The following is a 17,287-nucleotide window of genomic DNA, read 5'->3' as shown; positions in this document are numbered from 1 at the left end:
TTTCAAGTTAACAGCTACGTTTCACTTTTAGTTCAGTAAACATTGACAATTCCAGGGCTGAACTTTTCCAAATGATTCCAGTGAAGGTGTATGGAGTTTAAAAACACAGTGGAGCTCTTCCTGTATTACCGCATGACGTCACGAGGTGGAACAGAGCGTTTTCTGTTTGGGAGAAGATTTCAGCCTAAATATGCAGGCCCTTTAATGTAGAGTTTTATTTGCATGCAGAATAAGTCCGACAATGAAACACTAATGCCACTCAACCCCACTCCAACATGTGAAAACACTGGTGTGGTTGTCTTTTTAAAATGTAAATGATTAAATGAGTCCGGAATAAAGTTGAATTGAATAGAATATGGAAAAAAGTACATTTATTAGCGTTGAACAAGTTCAGCGTGTGGATTACAAAACCATAAAAAGACGGGTTCTACCAATTTACAGTGTTGTACTCCTGGCCAATACTTCAGCTGAATCATGGGCTCTTGTAAAAACACTGCGTAAATCTGTTACGTAAACGCAACTTCCTGTGGAGCCTTGTCATTTTATTAAACTTAAATGTCTTTACAAGTCTCATCCTTGCTGTTTATTATGAAAACAATTAATCCACTCTTTTATTATTGCCATAAAAGCATCTTAATGAGATAACACAGGCCTAATTGACCTAGTGCAGCGGCAGCATCAAGGTACAATTTCTCCCCAGTGAATAAAATACTTTTAACAGGCCCATTATGAAGATATAATAACCCAGACAAGATAAAAAGGTGCAAAATGCGCTGCCCTCGTTTGTCCCTTCCGGCTCTGCGTCGTAATCCCCAGCTTCCCCAGAGATATGAACTCTTCTGAACCTTATACGTCACCTTTGACCCAACACGGACCCCTGTGAGATATCAATAATAGGTTTGGTTTTTCGTTTGCCTTTAGGAAATGAACAGGACTCGCGCTGTGGACATGCCGTTGTCTGCTAGAGTTATTCAAATTAAAGGAACGGTACATGTTTATATACTGTAAAAGCAGCTCTTATGGTCAGAATGAGGGGTCTGTGTGCTGTCTACATGTAAATATAGAGCGTTTCATCCTCCGCGAACCAGGAAGTGAACTGTTGTAGCTTGCAAGTTAGCATTAACGTGAAGATAAAACACCGCTAGCTTCTGAAAGTTGGGAAAAGCACTTATAAAGTCATCATGGTGAATACATAGGATGCTAGGAATGCATAGGAAAGTGAGGGACAACTACAAAACAAACTACTTCTGTTTTTCTTGTTGTTACCTGGTATGAAATTTGAATCAGAGGAGCAGGGCCTCGTCTCGCTGCTGTTCCCGGAGCATTGGTTTCCTGTAGGGAAGAGGACGTCGCAGTGCCGCAGTCGGACTTGCGCTCCGTTGGAATCACAAGGGGACCAATCGGACCAACTGGACCAGCTCTCTGTAACCGTAACAACAGCGCATCACATAAACTGTTATCGAAATAAAGGTTTGGATTAACGTAAGCCCTCAGCTCCATATTACACACATGAGGGTCCTTTAAGGTAGAAAAATATGAAATAAGCCGAACACCTGTGATGGAACGGCCTCGAGATGCTTTTTAATAAACTATGTGTCTGCAGCTGGAGGTAAGAAATATCATAAAACTAGTTCCCATACTGCACCAATAAGATAAAAATAAGCAAAGATGTAATGGTGTTTACATTAGAAAAATATGAAGGGTCACTGAGGGGGGAGAACAGAGACTTGTTTCATATACTTGGGTCTGTTTGATGTTGTTATGACTACACTGGGTTTAATACATCACATTAGCGGTTGATGTTTATGAGGCATTATACATATTGCATAGGCTCCCTCAGGTCAAACTTATATTCACATCTTCACATCACATATTTATTTTTAAAGGAGAAAAATCCAATAAACCAACAGTTCAGTTCAAGTTGAGCATCACAACAAGAACACACAGCGAAGCATCCTGGAAGTGTTATAGATTCTTAAGCCTATTGTTTTTCGTAGCATTTTAACACTTTGCATTTCAAAAGTGCACTTTCCACCACCCGTTTGTCTGCATGAAGAGCTGTTGTTCTGACTTAGATGTTTCATAATATGGCATTAGGCTTTTCATTTATTTCATGTATCTTTATTTACACACGGAGAGCCCAATAAGAGTACTCCCCCGTTTAAATACTGAAAAATACATGTTATAATGTTGTTACCTCATCACAAACATACCCAGAGATGTGTTTTGTTTCATTCACACATGTTTGAGTAAACCTCTATTACCTCCAAAGCTCAAAAAGCTTTGCTCCACCTTGTGATGTCATGAAGCGGTACATTTTACTTTTTAGTTCAGTAAAGATGGGAAATTCCAGGGCTGAAATCATCCAAATGATTCTAGTGAAGGATATTACTTAACACCAGATCATGTTCCAGGTCAGATCTGTGGATGTTTCCAAGGAGATAAAATAAGTTTGATGCCATATTGTGGGACATTATAGGCAAAGCAGTGAAATCTCCATGGAGACAAGCAGATGGCGAACTCTCAGCCAAAATAGTTACATAATGCACTTTTAATTATCTAATTAAAATCACCATAATAAAAATATATACATGGAGTTTTTGCCAAACACATTACTAAAATAAATGTTTAGCATTGTACCATATTCTGAGTCACTAATTTTAGTTTATTTTTAAGTCTATTTTTTAAATTATAATAAGCTATTTATCTGTTATCTTGTTTTATTGCATGTACCATTTTCCTTCTGTTCTTTAACTGTATGGTGCAATACTGGAATTTCCCCACTGTGGGACTAATAAAGGCATATCTTATCTTATCTTAATGTAAGACTGTGATAGAAATGTTGAATATAGATTTTACTGTCTCCTTCCCACCTGCACCCACTGGTTTAGCACGGAGAGGCACTTAACAACGCTGTCAATCAAACCTATTGCTAAGGCTAGAGGGCGCAACCTCGGAGAAAGGAGGTTCCCGATTTGTCTGCTATTAATGTTCATATCTTGATTTATGGACACAATAGTGAAATAAAAATACCAGGATCATGTAAAGGTGGTTAACACGAACATTTTAATACTAAAAATACAAGTCTGACAGCAGTAGTAACAGACAGAGGGGCGATGATTTTTCAATAGAAAGTAAATTTGGAGCCACACATGGCCATGCTCACTTCCTATTTAGAACATGTCGGCTAGCAGGTTAGTTACGTCCATTTATGGATAAGGTCTGTGTTTGTAACCACATACTTTGTTTCATTATTCAAATACAAATACAACACACCTGCAGAGTTGTGCGGTCAGTGCTATAATGTGACAGTTGGGGAGTTACCTGGGCAGCCCTGGGTGTTGCACAGGGCCTCCTCCGTGTGCAGACCCAGACAGATGTCGCCCCCGTGGGCCGGAGGGGGGTTACTGCACGTCCTGGTCCTCATGTAGTGACCTCCGCCGCACGTCACCGAGCACTTGGACCATGACGACCAGCACGACCAGCTGCCATCCACTGAAACACACAGCAAGTCAATCAGTTACCACGGCAACAGAACAATAAGGTAAAGCAATGGAGGTGTTTATCAAAAGTGGGTCTAAACTGGGACTGAACCTGAACTAAACCCGGACAAAACCGGGACTGCACATAAACTAAATATGGGACTAAATCTGAAGTAAACCTGGAGTAAACACAGACTAAACCTGGGACTAAACCTGGAACTAAATTTGGACAAAACCTGAATTGAACCTGGACTGAACCTGGACTAAATCTGGGACTAAACCTGAATTTAAAACCTGGACTAAACCTCAATTTAAAACCTGGATTAAACACAGACTAAACCTGGGATTAAATCTGGACTAGTTCTGAACAGCACATGAACTAAACCAGGACTAAACTTGGATTAAACCTCGGACTAAACCTTTGGCTAAACCTGGACTAAATCTGGATTGAACCTAAACTAAATCCAGACTAAACCTGGTCTAAAAACACAGACTAAAACTGGACTAAACCTGGATTGAACCTGGACTGAATTTGGACCTAATCGGGACTAAATCTGGACTAAACCGGAAAACTGGAAAAAAACAGGTCCAACTCAACTCCACATCAGGCCTAAACTGGGCTCAAACCAGAGCCAAGTGTGACGGCCCCTATAAGCATGAATAATTAGACTAATGTTAATGTTTTATGAAAATACTGCATATGATTCTTCCTCCACTTTTACTCTCTCCATTTTACACAGCAGATATGAATGAAAAAATGTGTGTTGTTCTAAATTCATTATTCATTAAGAGCACCAAGAGCTGTCAGTTTTGTTATGATTTGTTGTGATTTTGTGTAATATATTTTGGTAGCTAACCACGTTTCAATTGCAAATAAAAAAAACATTTAATCTTTTTTATTGTATAGGCCTACTTTTTAATTATATTTCCCAGATGATTTTGTGATTTGCTACCGTTTATTAATTTATCAAATAAGTAAAGTTTGGAATCCATCTAAACTGTTTACAAACGAACCCCAGAAATCTTGCATATTTATTTGAATAATTAACACGAAAGAAGAAAAATGGTGTTTACTGTTCCCCAAAACTCCAGCCATGTTTAGATTTACGTCTCAGGTCATTAAAAAGCCAATTTCCTCTGTAGACGATGTGATTGGAAGTCATTAGAAGCCATTTCAAACAATGAATTTGTCCACTTTCTGTGTGGAGTATGTGAGCCTGTCTCTGCCTTCTGGCCCTCCCCTCCTGTTCCACTGGCTTCTTATTAATAAAGATAAATGAAGCATACAATCCCTGTTATTGTTCTCTCTGTATTGTCGCCAAGCGGTGAGCACTTATACTAGCAAACACAACTCAAACTGAGAGGTAAATAAACTATGGGCCATGCAGGATCTTTGAACGTGAAAAAGTGCAAGAAGTGAGTGTGACGTCACCCGTAGCGTTCGGCTCCAGTCAAATGAAGCTCATCGAGGCTAGCAGTTATAGGGCGAATTTGGAGCCAAGTGCCACATTTGGAATTCGGACCACAAGTATCATAAGAACCAAAGAGTTAATCCGGAGCGAGCCTCTTGAAAGTAATAAGTAGTAGTAAGTAGTTCCTTCCAACCCACACACACTGGTTTAGCAGGGAGCGGGCCCTTAGCAACGCTGTCAATCAAACCTGTTGCTAACGCTAGCAGGAGTGACCTCAGGGAAAGGAGGAACTTAATTTGTCTGTTATTAATGTCCATTTCTTGATTTAGAGACACAATAGTGAAATAAAAACACCAGGATCATGTAGAGCGGGTTAATAAGAACATTTTAAGACCAAAATGATGAGCATGACAGCAGCAGTTACACAGAGAGGGGCAACAGTTTTCTGAGATAAAGTGAATTGGAGCCAGAGTCGATGAAGCTGGAAACGTGCCCATGATCACTTCCTATTTGGACCGCGATGGCATTTATATGTACAGTCTCTGGTGAAAACGTAAGTATCCTTTTCTTATAATCTGGCTTAACTCTACCTTCTTTGTGGCACAGAAATCCCGCTCTAAGCTACCTGTGGATTGTTTTTAAAGACCAGTGGAATGGCTAGCAGCTGTGTGCAGGTAACCGAGGCAGCAGATATTTCGTGTCATCAGGTCTAATTTCTCCATCTCAGCCTGACAACACAGTCGATATCATGACGGATCATCTCATTTCGGAAAAAAAAAATAAAAAAATCTTGGTTTGTTTCCAAAGCAGAGGCGGGTGGGCTTAATCTTCTCTTTGTTTTGCCTTTTTATCTGCACACAGGATGCTGCGATGAATGCGTCCCAAATATTTCCTCTTTGTCTGTGGGGTGCTAATTGAGAATGCATCAGTATTCACTGTTCATCAGGTTTCATCTGCGTCTTTGGGGTATATGAAAGCTTCCATTGTTAAAAGAAATAACATCCCCCAATGTGGGACTAAACTTAGACTGAAACTGGACTAAACCTGGACTGAATATGGGCTAAACCTGGACTAAACCTGGACTAAACCTGGACTGAAACTGGACTAAACCTGGACTAAACCTGGACTAAATCTGGACTGAACATGAACTAAACCTGGATTAAATCTGGACTGAACCTGGATTAAACACAGACTAAACCTGGATTTAACCTGGGACTAAACCTGGACTAAATTTGGACTAAATCTGGACTGAACATGAACTAAACCTGGACTAAATCTGGACTGAACATGAACTAAACCTGGACTAAACCTGGACTAAATCTGGACTGAACATGAACTAAACCTGGATTAAATCTGGATTGAACCTGGATTAAACACAGACTAAACCTGGATTTAACCTGGGACTAAACCTGGACTAAATTTGGACTAAATCTGGACTGAACATGAACTAAACCTGGACTAAACCTGGACTAAACAGAGACCAAACCTGGGACTAAATCTGGACTAAATTTGTACTAGACATGAACTAAACCTGGTCTAAATCTGAACTAAACCTGGACAAAAGTCACATCAAATGTCCAAATCAACTCCACATCAAGACTAAATTGGGCTCAAACCAGAGCCAAGTGTGACGGCCCCTATAAGCATGAATAATTAGACTGGTGTTAATGTTTCATGAAAATACTGCATATGATTCTTCCTCCACTTTTACTCTCTCCATTTTACACAGCAAATATGAATGGAAAAATGTGTTTTTTCACACACAACACGAACTTGTCACATACAGTTGTAAATATGACTGGTCACTATGTTTGTCTGTTTTGCATAAAAAAACAAAACAAAGTGTGCCGCATGTATAAATGAGAACAGAATTGTTTGCTTATAGAAAATCCACAACACCTCCCCACAGATCTGACCTCTAACTTGCCCTTGTGGCGTCCCGTCTTATATTTATGGAGACAGATATGTTTAATTCCATACTACTTTGGAAATTAAACTGATCTAGCATCATGAAGATAAACCATGGAAACTGTTTTTATCTTTCAAACATCTGTACCCATTTTGACTTTTGAGCAATTTTTGGTTTACTTTGTTTTATTGCATCACAGTATTTTAAGGTAACTTCAGATTGTCATATTTTTTTTTGTCAGAGCCAGTAGCCTATTAACTTGTCAAATCCCAGCAGCCTCGTCTCACTGCGTCATATGTCATTGTTAAGTCCCTGTTCTTTTTGGACCACTTGTGACAGCTTTGGAGAGATCCTCTGACCTAAACATCTTGCCCTCCTAATTTACCCCCTGTCAAATGGGCTCAAATCCTCACCTTCAAAAACATGCCTTCAGACGCATTACCGTTGGAAAGGTTCACTCATCAAATGTACCGCAACCTCTAACAGTTGCCATGACGATTGCAATTTATGGTTCACCTGTTGAGGTCATGATGTTTTGCAGGATCAGTTTATGGTTTGTAATATTGAACTTAAAGGTCCTATATTATGCAAAACTGACTGTTGTGCGCGTTAGGCCATGTTATAATGTTGTTACCTCCTCAAAAACATACCTGAAGTTGTGTTTTGTTTCATTCACGCATGTTTTAGTAACCCTCCGTCTACATCTCCAAAATTCAAATGCTCTGCTCCACCTTGTGATGTCATGAAGTGGAAGTTTTCAAGTTAACGCCTACGTTTTACCTTTAGTTCAGTTGAGATGGGCAATTCCAGGGCTGAAATCATCCAAATGATTCTAGTGAAGGCATATGGAGTTTAATAAGACAGTCGGGCACTTCCTGTATTACCACATGATGACATCACAAGGTGGAACAGAGTGTTTTCTGTTTAAGAGAAGAACTCAGATAAATATGCAGGGTTTGTGTGAGTGTTTTTGATGAGGAAACAGCATTATAACACATCAGAAAACTGTGTAATATTGGCCCTTTAAAGCATAAATAAATTAATAATGCATCGTAACACATTCTAGGTATAATTTCCTTAAAGGGAGTGAGTCAAGATGGTGGAGAAAAAGCCCGTCGGAAGCTTTTAGTTAATTGAGTCTTCGTTCATGGTTGATAAAGACTGAGGCTATTAGCTGTTACATTACTAAAAGGTATGTGTGCCGTGCTCCCAGTGAACTTATTGAAAGCAAGTAAAAACAGCGTTCACGGATCGTCATTCCGATTCACAAAGGCTACCTGCACTGGCCTAAATGTGATGAGGTAATCTGATAATGGGTTCATGTCGGGCCATTTCCACAGAGTCAATATGAGAGCAAAATCAGATTAGTAACAGGGTCGAAAATGGCCGTAATAGGATAATTGCATAGTGTCTTTCCAATCTTCTATTTGAGATTGACACAGTTAAACTTCTGCCATTTGTCCTGGGATTATAATACTGATAACATTGGACTTTTTTTGAGCTGGTGTATTTTTACAGGTTTCGAACAGCGACAAAAATTTTGCCTGGGATCCAGAGTACACACTTCGTTAATACTTTACGAAGATGTGAGTCTGGTCATCAGTGAATCTCCCAGTTTCAAATAAGTGTGATTGACAGATGGATTAGCCAATCAGGGACAGGCGTGGTCCATCCTTATTGGAAAAAAATAAAGGAAAAAATAACACGGGGGCTGAAAAACATCACGGATTTCAATGAGAAGCACTAAATTCTGTTAATCTGAGGTGAGATAAATTGGATTTTATTTGGAAACCATAGGTGACCAGTGAGCCTTTGTTTCACATGTGTCACCGAAAAAAATTGATCTGATTGGACGATAACGTTTGACCGGGCCTGAGACGTAACGGTTGACAGACTGATATCAATCTGTATGAAAAAATACAAAGATATATCACTCTGGATTTGCCACAAAGATTACTATGGCATGTCACTGAATTACATGTTTGGAAAAGTAAAAATATTCCATGTTCCAGCCCAAGATAAATTTTCCTCAAGGACGGTAAAGTCACTTCTGATTCTGATAATATCACACTTCAAAGTCTAAACATGTACTGTACTTGGATTCAATACTCGAGAAATAAATGTTTGGTAGTAACTGAACACACAAATACAAGAATATCTGTTCAGAATACAAATTATGAGTAACAGTATTCCTATGCAGTTACTTTTTCACTTGATGATATTCAGAGTAGTCACTTTTCTAAAATCAAAGGAGTACACAGCAGTACTTTATCACACAAGGCTTCAAACTGCACAGTATTACCGAGAAAAAATGTGGTGAGGCATGTGTGTTTTTAATTCCCTCTTCATGATAAATAACTGCAGAACAAACAGGAAAACAGACATAAAGCAGTTTTAATCCTATGTTGTGTCTTTACCTATAATTTAAATGCAACTCGAAATAAAAGTAAAAATAAAGAGTACTCTAATTAGCCCATGTATTGGAATCATAGACTGCATACATAAATGGACATAGCTAAACTGCTAGCCGCCATGTTCCACAAAGGAAGTGAGCACGGGCGCACTTCTGGCTCCATCGACTCTGGCTCCAATTCACTTTCTATTGAAAAACTTTGGCCCCTCTCTGTGAAACTGCTGCTGTCAGACTCGACATTTTGGTCTTAAAATGTTCGTATTAACTCGCGCTACAGGATCCTGGTATTTTTATTTCGCTATTGTGTCCGTGAAGTTGCTCATGCATTAGAAACAGGTTTGATTGACAGTGGTACTAAGAGTCCACTCTGTACTAAACCTTCATTTGACTGGAGTCGAACGCTATGGGCAACGTCACACTCCCTTGGTTCACTTCTTTACACAGTCTATGATTGAAGTATGTAACAATATTCTGTAACTAAACACATTTTCAAAGTATTTTTCCCATCACTGAGTATAATATAAATAATACAAACACTGTTGCCATTTACAATTTAAGGAAACTAAAATTTTACTACACAGCAAATGAAATTAAAACTACTTATATTTTCATTGTGTACTCTGCAGTCACATTGCATTGTACTTTTCAATTTGAATCCAATTACTGAAATAAATGAACTTTACCAGGACGCATATATTTGATGAAGTAACAAAAGCCAGTAACTTAATTTGATCCAATAATTTGCAGAGAAACAAAGTAATCTGACACTGGATCCGTGCCAAAAAGCGACGTTCTCATTTGACCCGAGCACTTCCTGCTTTTCTCCTGGGCCTGTTTTTAATAATCACCTCGCTAGTGGTGGACAGCAGGTGCCTCATGCCAAACCCGGCGCTGGATTTCCATTTAGACAGCTTACTTCACCCGTTCTTTTAATTAAAACGCTGCGTTGCGACGTCTTGGGCTCAGAGGAGAGCTCAAAAACGCATTGTCTCAGGGCTTTTCACAACACGGCACGCGCTCCCGACGCTGGCAGCATAATTACACACAGATGTAATTACAATAGTGAATGCGCCTGGGGTGGTCTGTTTGATTCCTAGTGTAAATTGGGGTCTTCGTCAAACCTCTTATGCACAACTGATTTCTTTTGTTGGCCCTGATCTGTTCCTCCTGTGTGGGGATGCTGCTTATTGACACATAGGCTTGAATAATAACAAAATGCCAACAGTTGTGATTGTAATGAGGATTCAGATGTTTCTAAGTGTCCGTGTTGTCCAGATCTACAGCCAGTCTTTGTCAGGGAAAGTATATTTTGTTTGGAGCAAAGATTAAAAGTCTGTTTTGCTTATAAAATCGAATAAAAAATCATGAAAAAGTAACAATATGAGCACCTGTGGATATGCATGTGCGTCAGAGTCAATGGTGGAAAAAGTATTCAATTTTGTTACTTAAGTAAAAGAACAGATTCCAAAGCATAAAAATATTCAAGTAAAAGCATAAGTAACACATGAAATATCTACTCAAGTAAAAGTATTAAAGTACCAGTTTAAAAATGTACTTAAAGAGTCAAAAGTAAAAGTATTTCATGTAGATTTTGAGATCTAATAAAGCTTCAAATGTTGTGATGTTTATAAAGATTTGTGCTGAATTTTGTTCAACAGAAACAATTGTGATAGTTTTTGTGGCTGTTTTTATTTGTATATTTTTATTTGCTCCAATTATGAACTTGATAAAAATAAAACCCACAGCTTTTTCAGCAGGTCTCAAACAATAAAAACATACTTTTACTTTTCAGTCCTGTTCAATAATGTAGTGAAGTAAAAGTAAAAAGTACCCACTTCAAGTACAAACATCTAAAATGTATACTTAAGTACAGTACTTTACTACTTTTGCTTTGTTACATTCCACCTCTGGTCAGAAGGATGAAAAATTTGTGCCATGACAGAATTTGAAACAGTCAAAAGTCCTCAAAATGTCACCTCAAAATGCCACGTCAAAGCTGAAACGCATGAAAACATCTTTGTTACATAACATTGTAGACATAATCATCGAATCATGACCTGAATAGATTTATACTTTCTTTTCTGTCAGGGATTGTCACAGTTGCAATGAAGGTGGGAGGATAATACTTACCAGCTGCCAAGTATTAAGTTGCAACTGAAACTGCCTATTAAATATAATTGTTCTTTATGTTCAAACTTGACAAGAAAATTTCATATATCTCATTAAGATAAAGAGCAGGCTTAAAGCTTTGTTTCTTCACCATATTTAACTTGTCATCCTCACTCATTAAAGAGGGAGTATTATATTTACTTGATGGAGCTTTCGACCGTGTTGTTCCCTCTTCCAAAACATGCCACACGTGTTTTTCTACGTGATCCAGGCATGTTTGAATAATCTTGTGATCTCTCCAGGGCCCTATTCGAACAATGCTTACAGTTAGCAGAACGAGCCTATGTAACTTACGGCCATTTTTCATAAGTAAACAACAGCAGGATACAAAACTATGCACTACAACTTCACAAACCTGACGCAATGTGCAGTCGTTCCATTAGCAGAATTGTGATCTGAAGGGGGGCGGGCGCAGGGGGCAACACGAGGGAGGACTCAGAGCATTAAAAACGAAACTGAAACGTATTAAATATTTGAATGTGTTGTTTTTTTTGGCGATTATACCATTTTCAAATTATAATTGAAGCTCATAAGAGTCGTGCGTATTATAGGACCTTTAAGACATGTTACCTCCTCAAAAACATACCTGCAGTTGTGTTTTGTTACATTCATAGATGTTTGAGTAACAATTTGTCTACATCTCCAAAGCTCAAAATGCTCTGTTTCCACCTTGTGATGTCATGAAGTGGTAGTTTTCAAGTTAATAGATACCTTTTACCTTTAGTTCAGTTGGGATTGGCAATTCCAGGGCTGAAATCATCTAAATGATTCTAGTGAAGGTGTGTGGAGTTTAAAAACACAGTGAAGCACTTCCTGTATCACCACATGACATCACAAGGTGGAACAGGGTGTTTTCCGTTTGAGAGAAAACACAGGGTTTGTACGTTAAACATGTGAATGAAACGAAACACAACTCCAGGTCTGTTTGTGATGAAGAAACAGCATCGTGACACAGATCAGAAAACAGAGTAATATGGGCCTCCCTTACCTGGACAAGGCGTGACGTTGCATTCCTGGAACTCCTGCGCTGGTCCTAGACACGTCTGCCCTCCGTACTTAGGCTCGGGATTGGTACAAGTCCTTTTCCGGCTCCTTATCCCGCGACTGCAATCTCTGCTGCACTGAGACCAGGAGCTCCAGGCCGTCCAGCCCCCGTTCACCGTGTGTCCTGAAATCCTCCCCAGTCGCAGCACTTCACCTGTCGCCAGAAAAACAACAACACAAGTAAGAACATTGCTCCAAACTAGCTTTTAGTGTCAGCGCTTATTGGACTTTTTTTTTTTTTTTGGTTGGGTATTTGGTCTCACTCGCGGTTCTGGCTTTGTGCATTTGTTCTGAAGAGCAACAAGAGGGCAGAGAGTCAATAAAAGCACTTGATAGCGTGAATGTGTCTTTACTCTTGCAGTTGGGAGATAGTCTAAAAGCCCCATTTCAGCTGAAGGAGGAGGAAGCCGTCTTCGTCATTCCCACGGGCCCATTCAGTTGTAAATAAGCTCTAAAAATGGCTGCCGACAAATAGACTGTAAGCAGGTACGGTGTTGTTACAGCAATTTATGTGACACAGCGACGTGAAAGGAGACGCGTACAAACGTGCACCGGGTCTGCGTCAAAACATCAGCCCGCGCAAAGTGACGCAAGAGAACGCTTTGAATAGAGCGGGATTAATGTATGTCTATGTATGGACTACAATGAGAAATCAGAATCAACTACTACCACTACTACTATTATTACTACAACACCACTACTACTTCTACCTTTATTACTACTAGCACCATTACGTCTACCACCACTACTACTATTACTACTTCTAGCACCACTACTACTGCTACTACTACTACTACTTCTACCTTTACTACTAATAGCACCACTACGTCTACCACCACTACTACCTTTACTACTATTAGCATCACCACTACTACTACCACCAGCACTACTACTACTACTACTATTTCTACTACTAACACCACTACTACGAATACTACTACTACCACTGCACCTTTACGAGTATTAACACTACTACTACTACTGGGCATTACTACTACCAGTACTACCTTTAATACTACTAGCGTTACTACTACTACTAATACTACTGGTGAATTTCCCTGGCTGGGGATTAATAAAGTATCTATCTATCTATATCTATCTATCTATATCTACTACTACCACCGGTCCTAGCACTACTACTACCACTAGTACGACTACTACTACCACTACTACCTTTACTACTTCTAGCACCACTGTTATTACTACTACCACTACACTTCATTAAATTTCCTATCAGTATTGCTCCAGCTATACACGGGTCTCAAAGCAATGAAAGATTATAGAACCGTTACCATAGAAACTGACAACTCAAATCAAAATATTATCTTATCTGAATTGTGAAAAGTCCTCAGGATGTCGTCACGTGTAACAGGAGCTGAGGCCCACGCTCCACTTTATTACACGTCACGCTTGATGCAGTGTTAAATGCAGATGTCTGATATATTTACAGAACCCCTTGGACCGTTTGATTGATTTCCACTAAATAAAAGTTAAATAAAAGTGCTGAGCTTTGCATGACTGAATATAAATAGAAAAATCATTCAAAAGCTTCAACTGCTTCGCAATCATCATTTTCTTCACATGGCTTTGGTGAGTGCCCCATTCGAAACACAGCCAGTCTGCTAATCTGTGTACTCTTGTCTGAAAGGAGTTGAATTAAGGACTCGTAATGAAAAAGTGTCATTTCTATTAAAGCCTAATTAACAACATGCATCAATCAGACGAGTGGGAACAGGGTCTGGCACCGAGAGACAGACAGACAGACAGAGAGACGGAGAAAGCGAGAGACAGCAGGTTAAAATAAGGTTCCTGTCCTTTTTCGCTGAATACTAATCACCGTCAGTAGAATATGTGGTACAGCGATGACTCTTCAGGCATAGTATTATTTACGCTGATGCTTTAGCAGCTCTTGTCACGGGATACGAATCACCTGAGGACAACAGCCTACACTTGAGGTCATAGATAAGTATTTATTATTTGTATATCCAACATAGTAAATACTGACTATAAATCTATAAATACATGTACTGCCTTATAGTATCTCTTCTGTTGTTTCTCCGTCATGGTTCAATATCAGTGAAAGAGCGGACGTATAAAGCGGGAGTAGCAGTTCATTCCCAAACGTGCTCCTCGTTTATGGTTCAAAATGATCTAAAAATGGTTTAAAATCTAAGTTTGTGTTCACATTTGTCCTGGTTTGTTCCTGGCGTAGGCGTAGGTAAAGTTCCAGGTTTAGTCGTGTTCTAGTCCAGGTTTAGTTCCAATAAAATTAAAATAAAGATGACGTAATGCATTTATTTTAAGCTTTTCCAGTGGAGGATCGACCCACGTGAGCGCCTCTATGGAGATGTTGCTGCTTTGCCTGGAATGTTCCACAGTATGACATTAAACATAACATGAACATATTACAGTAACAATGCGTGTTTTTAAAGGTTTTATATTACACAAATGGACTTTTGTGAGCTTTAAGCCTTGATATAATGTTGTTACCTCATTAAAAACATGCCTGGAGTTGTGTTTTGTTTCATTCACATGTTTTAGTAACACTTTATTATTCCTCTGTCTACATCTGCAAATGCTCTGTTCCACCTTGTGATGTCATCAATTGGTAGTTTTTCAAATTAACAGCTACTTTTTACCTTTAGTTCAGTAAAAATTGGCAATTTACAGTTAAAATCATCCAAATTATTCTGGTGAAGGTGCATGGAGTTTAAAAACACAGTAGAGCACTTTCTGCATTACCACATGATGACATCACAAGGTGGAACAGCGTGTTTTCTGTTTGAGAGAACAACTCAGCTTAAATATGCAGGATTTGTGTGTTAAACATTTGACTGAAACAAAACACAACTCCAGGTATATTTGTGATGAGGAAACAACATTACAACAGATCAGAAAATAGTGTAATATGAGCGCTTTAAAGATATTTGAGCGATAAAAACACCTGTAATTGAATGAATACGTAACAATAACCAAGGAACACTCCACGAAACGGAATAGCATCTCCACAAAGACCACCAGGAAAACGTACATAGTTTTTGTTTAAGTACTGAGTTGATTTTTCAGCTTGCATTCGATGCTCCTTCAGTCAGATCCCCATGTGCAGACACAAGCCCCAATGACATTTGTAGCACTAACAATCTGAGACACAGTGGGGTTGTGTTACAAGATGGACTCCGTGCTGCTGTCATGAGCCGGTGTGAAGGAGGCTCACACTAATTGGACTTGATATTCACTTGTGATGGAGCCACAACAATGATTGGAGTGGGGCTGGAGACGGATCGGGACGCTATCAGACAGTATTTTAGTATTTTAGCGTAGGCAACGGAACAGGAAGTCACCCACCGAACATTGAATTTTAGCTGGATTTTTCTTAGCAAACATAGTCAAGCACTTGGTTTTATAACTGATTTTAGTGTTTGGGATTTTCAAACTTTTTTATTCAGTTGAAATAATCGGTGAAGGTTAATCGGAAGAGTTCTGCTTTTTTAAAATGTTTTCGCAAAGACGCCGCAACCTTCCTCTTTTGTATGCCGCGTTTTACCTCTCACCCTATCATTTCACTAATAGCGTACCGTATTCTATCTCTTTAACTGCATTAACCTTCTTACACCTGCTCCCCTCTGCGTTCTCCTCTCTCACCCTTGTTGTCCTGTCGTGCGTTTTTTCCCCACCTGACAGTTAGCGAGCGTCTTTAAGCTGCTTTATATTCTGGGGGTGACATCCATTTGTTTACCTTTACCTTCGCAACCTTTTCGTAACTAGGGGGCGACCTTGGCGACTTCACCTCTGGGCTACGAAGCGCCGGACCCTTTATATTGATCTACTTCAACGTAAGAACTGGCCGGCAAACTGCGCGGTGTACTCCTTATCGCACCACTCCATAGAGGGTATACACTGGCTTTGTAATGACCGTGGTCTAAACAAAGCCAATTCAAACAAGCGCCGGCTGTGATGTACTGGTCATGCTGCTAATGCTACTTCAATGGGGCAGACCTCCTGTCGCCAAAACAAACAGCGTGGAGCCCTCCCTCTCAAATAGGGGCCGGCGGGGGCGATCGATTGGCCCGGAGAGCGCGCACACACACACGCACACGGACACACACATGCATACACACATAGAGGAGAAACAGGGTCTACTGAAACGAACATGCATGATTCAAAGCTAACGAATAAACTGTAACGCCGTATGAATGATCTGCATGTTCCAACTGTCATGGAGGTTAGAGGTTTGATTCCCGCCTCTTCCAGTCCATATACGCTTAACCCACGTTACCTCCAGTGTCTACAAATCAGTGCTGCACATAGATTTATTCACGTAGTCTTATGTACTTACTGGTTTTAAGGAGGAGGGAATATAAATCAAGTTAAAAGGCGGGTGTTTGTTCACTGATCAGAAGGTTGGCGGTTCAAATCCCGCACTTGACATAAACTTCATTGGCAATGCGATTCCAGCTCCCACAAATGAATGCTGTCGTTGTGTTTTTGGGCAAGACACTTAATCCTCCATCCATATGTCCCTGTAGTGTTAGTCTGAGATGAGTCAAGTGTCTTTAGTTAATCTGCACATGTTAGATGAATATTGCGGGAGAATGGACCTTAAGTGGTTGTGTTATTCTGTCGGATGCCCTATGGGAGGTCCCGGAGGAGTGCCCCCTCGCTGTACTCGACTCTGGCTCAGACTCTGGAGATACAACACGCTAAAGAAGCCAGGTACAGCACACTTATTCAAAATGTTTTAGAAAAGCGACATTACGAAACGCTAAACTGATGAAATGTTTGGAAACTCTTTACACCTGCCTAACGCTGCTTCTGATTGGCCACTTTTACAGTCGATCTGTCTTTAGCCAAAAGGAAG

At 39.7% G+C, this 17,287-nt stretch overlaps 1 protein-coding gene across 1 annotated transcript in view; it reads right to left on the bottom strand.

Moving 5' to 3' along the window:
- sema5a (sema domain, seven thrombospondin repeats (type 1 and type 1-like), transmembrane domain (TM) and short cytoplasmic domain, (semaphorin) 5A) overlaps nucleotides 1-17,287 on the bottom strand; it is a 234,231-nt gene that overhangs the window by 17,664 nt on the left and 199,280 nt on the right. The window contains exons 17-19 of the mRNA XM_033985975.2: nucleotides 12,374-12,583; nucleotides 3,325-3,495; nucleotides 1,267-1,422 (exon numbers count right to left, since the gene is read on the bottom strand). Of these exons, the coding sequence (XP_033841866.1) occupies nucleotides 1,267-1,422; nucleotides 3,325-3,495; nucleotides 12,374-12,583 (537 nt within the window). The remainder of the gene's footprint in view (nucleotides 1-1,266; nucleotides 1,423-3,324; nucleotides 3,496-12,373; nucleotides 12,584-17,287) is intronic.

Source organism: Periophthalmus magnuspinnatus, chromosome 20 (genome assembly GCF_009829125.3).
Source record: "Periophthalmus magnuspinnatus isolate fPerMag1 chromosome 20, fPerMag1.2.pri, whole genome shotgun sequence".
NCBI classification, from domain to species: domain Eukaryota; kingdom Metazoa; phylum Chordata; class Actinopteri; order Gobiiformes; family Gobiidae; genus Periophthalmus; species Periophthalmus magnuspinnatus.
The sequence above is the reverse complement of the archived record's forward strand: the minus strand, read 5'-3'. Positions and strand labels throughout refer to the sequence as shown.